General features: G+C 38.9%; 1 protein-coding gene across 1 annotated transcript; it reads right to left on the bottom strand.

Annotated features, from left to right (window-relative positions):
• Positions 1–2232: 2232 nt before the first annotated feature.
• LOC136392332 (keratin-associated protein 9-1-like) lies at positions 2233–9485 on the bottom strand. Its single transcript, XM_066364428.1, has 2 exons — positions 9216–9485; positions 2233–2544 (listed from the first exon to the last, which is right to left on the bottom strand). Exons 1-2 carry the CDS (start codon positions 9483–9485, stop codon positions 2233–2235), a joined length of 582 nt encoding a protein of 193 aa, XP_066220525.1.
• Between the last annotated feature and the right edge of the window lie 382 nt (positions 9486–9867).

The following is a 9867-nucleotide window of genomic DNA, read 5'->3' as shown; positions in this document are numbered from 1 at the left end:
CACAAGCATGATAATTCTTAGCATGTTTCCATTTTATTCCTGAAAAAATAAATTATTATAATAAATGGACATGGAATACCTTAAAATTCATCAATCAATAAACTCCATAGCAGATTTTAAGCCAGGTGGATAGGTTTTATGACAACAGATCAATAACCTCTGGTACAAAGACTGTAGACAGAGGAAGTATTTCCAATTCAAAAACTCTGAGTAGTACATTGAGTATTATTTATATATGTATGCATATTTTGGAGAAGAATGGCCTGAGAAAATTATGCTAATTGGCTGTTTGCAAGTGGGAAAGTCTTGACTAACTGGCTTGAGCCCTGGAAGGAGCAAAGTTGGAATATAGACATTTGGAGAAGAATCATGTTGGTAGAGCTGGTCTGTGGGCAGAAAGTGTTTCCACTTTGTGGCCCATTTCAATGGCCCCCAGAGAGTCTCCACCACTTAGTAGACACTGGACAACTATGAGCTTGATGTATTTCATCCTGTGCCCCTTCTCGGGTGCACCAATACTTGCACAAGGGAGCATAAATAAGTAGTCATGGTGACAGGGACACAGGCTTTGTGTAAACCAATAGCACGGGCTTCCTCTCTGCACAGCTACTGCTGTTGTATGTGCTGTTGTCATACACAGAGAGTGGTGTTGAATCCTTATCTGTAATATTAATTGTGAAAACAAACACCCACACAGAGCCAATGTTCTACGTTGTACCACTTAAACATTGCAAAGACAGCATTTCCTCCATACTATGATTGCATGTTTGGTCTTCCCAGTCTGCAGTACTGTCCACCAGCTTACAGTATTATTGCCCTAGCATCCTGGATTATACCATGTTGGACCGAGGAACCCACTTCATGATGAACAAGGTCAACAAGAGGCACATAACCATGGATCTACTTGTCCTACCACACATCACAGGACAGAGAAACGCTTGCCTGATGATTAATGGGAATGGTGTTTTAGATGTGCAGCAAAGACACCAATATAAAAGTAACAATCTGTGGAATTGGTGTATTGTCTTCTGAATGTGGTGTACATTTTGATCCAATGGCCATTATTGGCTTGACATATACATATTACTATATATCCATAAATGTTTGTTTACATGGGTTCAGAAGCGATGGGTGAAAGTAAAGGTGACCCTCTCACTATAACCCCCTGCAACATACTCGGGAATCTGGCTTCCTATCCCGTCATGCCTTTAGGCTCTTCTGGATTGGTAGTTTTACTCCTATGAAAAACACTCTTTTGTCAAGGGACATAATCTAATTTTACAGCCACTGTCTGGTCAGTTTGAACTCCTCATATCAGTAGAGAAGCAGGCAGAGAAAGCAGTTACTATTTAGTGAGTAATAATCATCATGAAGAGGTGGAGAACAAGGAAAAGCACATCTGGAATGTGGGAATTTACTGGAGTGTCCATGGTGTGTTCGTGCCTGGTGACAAGCTTAACTGAAAAATAACAGCACTGCTGTCTGACAAAGATATTTAAAGCAGGCTCAGACCTCTACATCTTTGACATGTAAATGTAGGTGACATGGAGCAGGAACAGAAGACCTTGTCTTGAATCTCAATCTGTTAATTATTAGCTTGTGACAATACATCATGATGTCTTTTGCTAAAACTGTAGATAATAATTGTGGGAGGCCGTTATGATGCTCAGAATGAATGACGCATATACTAAGCAATGTGTTTTTAAATTCCTATATCAGGAATGCTGTACAATAAATCAAACACAATATGGATGAATTATGGTATAGACTTTATTAAGAAGCACATAGAAAAGTTTCCTACATCTTGTAAGACAATTCAAAGTCATTCTGAAAGAAGAAAGCCTTATACAAGTGTCATGAGTACATTGTAAGGAAATAGCATTATGAAGATTATTATTCAGTTACAGCAATATTAATAAGTAATAAGATTTGTTTGATGAAGTTAATTAGAAGGAGGCATTGATCCTGACCTTCGAGTCAAGGCCAAGACCATAACTGCGTATCGAGGATGCACAAAGCTGAAACAAGACCCACGTGCACGGGAGGATGAGAATCCAGGGTAGTTGTCTGCACTCCATCAACCTCATTCTTTAAACAAGCTGATGAGTCACAGAAATTATGGATCCCCGTGCTGGTTGTCAACAAGGTCTAGAAGGTTAATTTGTTTCCATAATGGCAAGTCAGTTAGCAGAAGTAGTGTGTGCAGACAGACGGTGGTTCTGGGCCAGGTGATCAGCAGCAGCAGGACTGGCCACAGCCGCATCCGCAGCCATAGGCTATGCACCCAGGCACGCAGCAGCAGGTGGGGTAGTAGCAGGTTCTGCAGACGTGCACAGGAGTACAGCACACTGGCTGGCAGCAGGGAGTTCCACAGCAACAGGGGCGGCAGCAAGGCTGGCAGCAGGGAGTGCTACAGCAGCATGGCTGGCAGCAGCAGGACCCGCAGCAGGGGCCGCAGCAGGTGGTCCTGCAGCAGGTGATTTGACAGCAGGGGCGGCAGCAAGGCTGGCAGCAGCAGGACCCACAGCAGGGGCGGCAGCAGGGAGAGCAGCACATGGTGTCAGGTGTGGAGGGTGGACTCCTTTTCAGAGGTGAGTTTCTCGAATTCTGATGATTCCTTCTGTCCTTGGATTTTTATACCCGGGACCCCCAATGTTGGAACCAATAAGCAGGACTTTCCTTGTTGTTTTGGTTGTTTTTGTAATTACTGTGGAATTGTCAAGGAGGAAGTAGTTCCCTGAATTTTATGAGGCTTATGCAATTTACTGTTTGATCTTTTCCTTAATTGGGAATCCTTCTTAACAACCTTAGCCAGAAATGAGACAGTCAGGAATCATCCCTGGGAACATTTCTGGTCATGTGACATGTGGTCTTCTGATATTTCCTGCTGGATTGGGAAGGTCAGAACAGATGCGTCTTCACATGTTTATTCCTTTGGCTAGGAAGAATAGCGCGGAATCACCTGCTCTTCCTGATACTACGAGCCCTCTGAAGTCTAGTGGTGTGTATATGCTGATTTTCTTATTGAGGTATAACTGATATAACATGATATTAGTTTCAATTGTAGAACATGAATATTTGTGTTCATATCTATTGTAAAATGATTACAATGATAAGCCTAGTTAACATCAGCCAGCATCCTTAGTTACAAATTTGTTTTCTTGTGATGAGAACTTAAGATCTACTCTTTTATCTGAAATTTGCACAAAAGTACTATTAACTATCATCACATTAAGTTTACATGACTGTTTTTTTCATAACTGGGATTTTATATCTTTGACCCGTGTCATTTACCTCACTTACCCACCCACCCCTGGCCAGCACCAGTGTGTTCTCTTTTTCTTTAAGCTCAGCTTTATTTTGTTTTTGTTTTCTGTTTTTTTATATACTCCACATATAAGGCAGATCCTATGGTATTTGTCTCTCTGATGTGTCACTTACCATAGTGCCCTCAAGGTCCATGGTGTTACAGATGAATAACTTTTCTTTTTTATGATTGAATAATATTCCATGTGTATATTCATATATATTTCTTCACCCATTCATCCATCAATGGACACTTAGACTGTTTTTGTAAGTTAGCTATTGTAAATACGTGCAGTGAACATGTGGGTGCACATAGCTTATAAAGTTAGTGTTTTTGTTTTCTTCAGATAAATACCCAGGAGTGGAATTGCTGGATCATAGGTAGTTTGGTTTTTAATTTTTGGGGGAAGCCCCATTATGGCTGTTCCAGCTTACATTCCCACCAACAGAGCACAAGGGTTCCCTTTTCTCCACATCCTCACCCTCACTTGTTAGGTCTTGTCTTTTTGTCATCATTGTAACAGGTGCGGGGTGATATCTCATTTTGATTTTGATTTGCATATTTCTGATAATTAGTGTTTTTGAGCACTTTTTCCAGGTGCCTCATGGCCATCTGTATGTCTTTTTTAGCAAAATAGCTATTCAGATCCTCTGCCTATTTTTTAATTATATTGTCTAGGTTTGCTTGACTTTTTGTTTTTGTAATGAAGCTGTGTGAGTTTTTTAATGCATACAGAAACTAACCCCTTATCAGATATATGATTTGCAAATCTTCTCCCTCATTCAATAGTTTGCCTTTTCATTTTGTGATGCTTTTCTTTGCTGTGAAGAAGCTTTTTAGTTTGATGTAGTGCCATTTGTTTGTTTATTTATTATTTATTTTGTCATATCCAAAAAGACTCATGTCAAGGTTCATGTCAAGGAGCTTACTGCCTATATATTTGTCGAGGAGTTCTGTGGTTTTCATCTTATGATCAAGTCTTAATCCGTTTTGAGTTCATTTTTGTGTGTGGTGTAAGACAGTGGTTCAGCAGCACTCTTTTGCATGTGACTACCCAGTTTCCCAATACAATTTGTTGTTCTTTGTCCATTTTATGTTCTTGGCTCCTTAGTCATAAATGTGTTGGGCTCATTTCTAGGCTCTGTATACTGTTCTATTAATATATATATATATATATATATATATTATGGCAGTACCATACTGTTTTGATTACTAAGGCTTATAGTATAGTTTGAAATCAGGGAGCATCATGCCTTCAGTTTTGCCCTTTTTCTTAAGATTGCTTTGGCTATCCAGGGATTTTTGTAGTGCTGAATACATTTTAGGATTTTGTTTTCTATTTCTGCAGAAAAGGCCATTGGAATTTTTATTAGGAATTGCATTGAATTTTAGATTGCTTTCAGTATTTGGGACAGTTGAACAATAGTAATTCTTTCAATTCATGAGCACAAAATATCTTTCCATTATTTGTGTCTTCCTCGATTTCTTTGATGTATGTGTTTTAGTTGTCAGTATACAGGTCTTTCACCCACTTGATTAAATTCTTAGGTTGTATTCTTTTGATGTAACTGTAAATGGAATTGTTCACTGAATTTTTTTTTATAGTTTGTTACTAGTGTATGGAAATATAACAGATTTGATATGTTGATTTTATAGACTGCAACTTCCTTGAATTTGTTGATTATTGCTAACAGTGTTTTGTGGAGTCTTTGGGTTTTTTAATATATAATATTATGTCATCAGCAAATAAAGTCAGTTTTACTTCTTCCTTTGCAATTTGCATGCCTTTATTTCTTTTTCTTGCCTAATTGCTTTGGCTAGGACTTGTATTACTATGTTGAATGAAGTATCGAGTGGCATTCTTGTCTTGTTTTTGATCTTAGAGAAAAAAGCTTTCAAGTTTTTACCATTGAGTATGAAGTTAGCAATGGTCTTGTTATATATAGCCTTTATTATACTGAGGTATATTTCCTCTGTACCACATTGTTGCGTTTTTATCAAAGGAAGATACTGAATTTTGCTCAATGCTTATTCTACCTTCATTTGGATGATTATATGATTTTATCCTACATTTTGTTAATATAGTGTTATCATGTTGATATGAGGATGTTATACCATCTTTGCATCCCTGGAATCAATCCCACCTGATCATGATGTATGAGTCTTTTAATCTTTTGTTGAATATCTTTGCTAATATTTTGTTGAGGATTTTCTATCTATGTTCATCAGGAATATTGATATGTAACTTTCTTTCTTTGGTGTCTTTGTCTAGTTTAGGTATCAGGGTAATGCTGGCCTTACAAATAGGATTGAAGTGTCCTCTCCTCTTATTATCTGGAAGAGTCTAAGAAACACTGGTATTAATTCTTCTTTAAATGCTTGGTGGAATTCGCTAGTGAGGCCATTTGCTCCTAGACTTATGTCTGTGGGAGGTTTTATATTATGGAGTCAATTTATTACTAGTATGATTTTATTCAGATTTTCTATTTATATATGAATTATTTTTGTCAAGTTTTTTTCTATGAAATTATCCATTTCTTTTACATTGTCCTACTTGTTGCCATATAATTATTGCCAAATAATTGTTCTTAGTAGTCTCATGATTCTTTGCATCTTTCTGATATCAAGAGTGACATCTCTTCTTTCATTTCTGATTCTATTTATTTGAATCTTCTCTTTGGTTTGGTGTTTTTTGTTTGTTTTTTTTAAAATTTTGTTTTGATTTGGTTTGGTTTGAGGTTGTCTTTTGGTGAGTCTAGCTAAAGATTTTTCAATTTTGATTCTTTTTTGAAATACCAGCTCTAAGTTTTACTCATTTTTTCTATTGTCCTTTTAGTCTCTATTCTTTCTTATTTTTGCTACCTTCATCCTTCTACTGACTTTGGTCTTTCTTAATTCTTTTTTTTCTAATTGTTTGAGGTATAAAATTGCTTTCCTCTTTTTTTCTCTCCTGATCCTACTCTTTCTCCTCCTGTTCTTCTTCTCCTCATTTAGAAATGTAGCTGTCCACCACCTTAAAGAAGCAGAGATTGGTCTGGGAGGAGCAAAGGACAGATTGCAGATGATGTGTTTATTACCTCACTTCTATGAATTGAATGTTGTCTCTTCCCCAAATTCATATGTTGAAGCCCTAGTACTCAGTGTAATGCCTTTTGGAGTGGGGATCTTTGAAAGATAATTACATTAGCCTGAGAATATGTGAGCAAGTCCCTCAGTGATAGGATTAGTGCTCTGATAATAAGAAAAAGAGACTAGGGCTTCCTCACACTTTCTGTGTCATTGGGGGATACAGCAATTAAACAGCAATCTGCAAACCAGGAAGCAGGTTCAACCAGACACCTAGTCTGCGATCAACTTGATCTTGGACTTCCCAGCCTACAGAAATGTGAGAAATGAATGTCATTGTTTGAGCTAACTACTAATAAGTCATTTGTGGTAGCACCACAAATGGACTGAGACAACCACCCACATATCTTGGATCTTAGTGTGCTCAGATCTTTTTCCTCCTATCAGACATGCACTTTTATGTTTTAGGGCTCTCTTCATGAAACAATAGAAAGTTATGCTTCGTGTATGCCACATAAGAAAATCATTCAGCCAGTGATTCTTTTAATAAAGACTCCAGCTTCTTTATTCATCAGTAGGACAGTTCTAAAGTGTGTATTTTCCATTATTTCTGACAGTGTTCTCTCAGGTTTAAGCTTCAGTTCTAAACTTGATACTGGCTTTATATACACCTTTGCCTACATCATTTTCTCAGTTCTCTGCCAATGTGATCTGCACATCTTAAATAACTATGTTTCCTTGAATCTTTATCCTCAGAGAATGCAAACTATAGCTTTCATTTATTCTCACAGTTTTAATTTTCTTTTCCCTAAAATGGGAACATACTTATAAATCAACCCTGAACATTTACTCAAGAATTAAAAATATGTACACAAAGCATTTCATGAATATTTATCAAGTTGTAGGCAATCAAGAACATATATGTTCTACATATAATTTACCCAAAACACCCAACAAGAGATAGTAGTCAGCAAAGTTGGTCTTGGAGGTCTCTTCAAAGCAACGCAGATGCCTAGTCTCAGAAGTTGACAAACCTTGTTAGTTCATGATGCTCTCAAGGATATAACATAGATCTTTAACTCTTCTGTTCCTCTCAGAGCCAGAATCAAGCCTCAGCTCACTAAATGCTCTGGCAGCAACATTACTTAAGGACCAAAAGTGCTAGTCTTCTGTCTACCTCGATTGACTCCTAGGAGCACACAGGTTCTTCTCACATTCCTCAGATTCCTGTAGAATCACAAGTTCCCATGTCCCTCATTCCCTATTTACCTCAGGAAACACAAAAAATTATTTTGTTCCTTTAAATGGTTTAGAACAGGTGTCCCCAAACTATGGCCCACAGGGCACATGCTCCTGAGTTCTTTGTCTGTGGACTGTTGGAGTGTACCAAGTGAGCAAACTATAACCAGAGATGGGCTATGGTTCCACTCAGTAGCAGTGATGGCCTAGGCAGCAGGGCCTAGAACAAGTACCCTGGCAGGTGTAGGATTTAGGCCATTTATCCAGCCCCCATCACACTTCCGGAAGGGGCACTTCTTCATTGGTGGTCAGTGAGAGGAGCACTGTATTTGGCAGCCCTCCAATGGTCTGAGGGACAGTGAACTGGCCCCCTGTGTAAAAAGTTTGGGGACCCCTGGTTTAGAAGATATGAATTGCTGAAAGTCATAAATGCCCATTGCATTGTGTGTTTCATTCCCTAACTTTGCTCTTAATTAATTTTCTTAAAAACACCTTGATTGGAAAGACAAATTGCCCCAAAGTGGAGTAATACAATATAAGATTCATTTTTATGCAAGAAATTACTTAATTCCTTGCTCTTTTGATAGCTACTGAGGAGAAGATAGTAATTTAGAATTTGATTTGCATCAGCTAAGGAACAAGTACCTTTAAATGTGACTCTCATGAGAACTTAAGGATGCTAAACCCTGGAGACTGGAAAAGCTCCCGGCACACACGAGAGCTCCAAAATTCTGTCCCTACTGCCTTACCATGTAGCTTCAGGAACTGAGGTGTGAAACACAACTTGAGAGGAATGTATCTGTATTTGTGAGGGATTATTTCTGCGATCGTTAAAGTAGAAAATCAAATGCACATCTTACTAGACCTTAGTACTCGGTATGATTGCTCCTTGTGTGGACGTATAAATGTAGGTGACCTTGGGCAGGAACAGAAGACCCTGTCCTGGATCTGAGTCTATTTATAATTAGCTATGAGACATTACACAATGATTTTGTAATGTAGATAATAATTAGTGACAGGCTGTTTTGCAGATGTAGTTGGATACCGCAGATGGTATGCTATAGGTATATGAATTGTTATGTCAGGACTATTGTAAGGTAAAAGAAAGCACCACGTGGGAATCTTAAAATGTTATAGATTTTATTAAGCAGCATAAGTAAGATCCCTACATCTAGGGAGAAGTTACAAAGTGACCATGAAAAGAAGAAACAGGATAAAGAACTATGAGTATATTGAAAAGAAAATATGATTCTGAAGATACTGATCAATCACAGAGACCTATTGAAGTTATAAAGATAAATTTTTTAGAGGGAGGAGGAGATCCTGACTTCAGAGTTAAAGCCAATAACATGACTTCATATCAAGGATGCAGGAAGCTAGCACATGATTCACAACACGGGAGAAAGAAAATGGTGTGAAATTCTCTGCACTACATTGAGCTAATTCACCAGCTTCTGAACAAGTCAATAAATAACACAAGTTTTCTAATAGTTCACTGGTTGTCATCAAAGCCTAGGAAGTAAAATTTTTCACATGGCAAATCCGTTAACAGTGTTGCATCAAGGTGGTGGTTTTTTTGGAGAGACAATCAGCAGCAAGAAGGCTGGCAGCAGCTGGACACGCAGCAGGGGCGGCAGCAAGACTGGCAGCAGCTGGACACGCAGCAGGGGCGGCAGCATGGCTGGCAGCAGCTGGACACGCAGCAGGGGCGACAGCATGGCTGGCAGCAGCTGGACACGCAGCAGGGGCGGCAGCATGGCTGGCAGCAGCTGGACACGCAGCAGGGGCGGCAGCAGCAGCTGGACACACAGCAGGGGCGGCAGCAGCAGCTGGGCCGGCAGCAGGTGGTCTGACAGCAAGGGGAGCAGCACATGGTGTCAGGTGTGGAGGGTGGACTTCTGCTGAGAGGTGAGTTTTCCAGAATCTGATGGTTCCTTCTCTTCTGGAGCTTTTATACGTGGGGCCCGAAATGTTGGCACCAATGGCCAAGGTTTTCCTTATTCTTGTTTACATGTTTTCATTGTCATTTGGGGAAATGTTAGGAGGAAGTTGTACCCTAAATGTTATGAATTTTTTTGAAAATAAGTGCCTAATTGACTTCTTAATTGAAAATAACTCATAGAAAGTCTTTTTATAGAAAAAGAGAAATGGTTACATTATCAGCATGTTCCTGCTTCAGTCAATTCTGCTCCTGTGATCTAGATAGTTCCTCCTGGTCTGGGCAGTTCAGAGCAGTTGGTGATTTTATGCCTAAC

The sequence above is a fragment of the Saccopteryx leptura genome, chromosome 2, assembly GCF_036850995.1.
Source record: "Saccopteryx leptura isolate mSacLep1 chromosome 2, mSacLep1_pri_phased_curated, whole genome shotgun sequence".
Lineage (NCBI taxonomy): Eukaryota > Metazoa > Chordata > Mammalia > Chiroptera > Emballonuridae > Saccopteryx > Saccopteryx leptura.
This window is presented reverse-complemented; position numbering and strand designations above follow the sequence as displayed.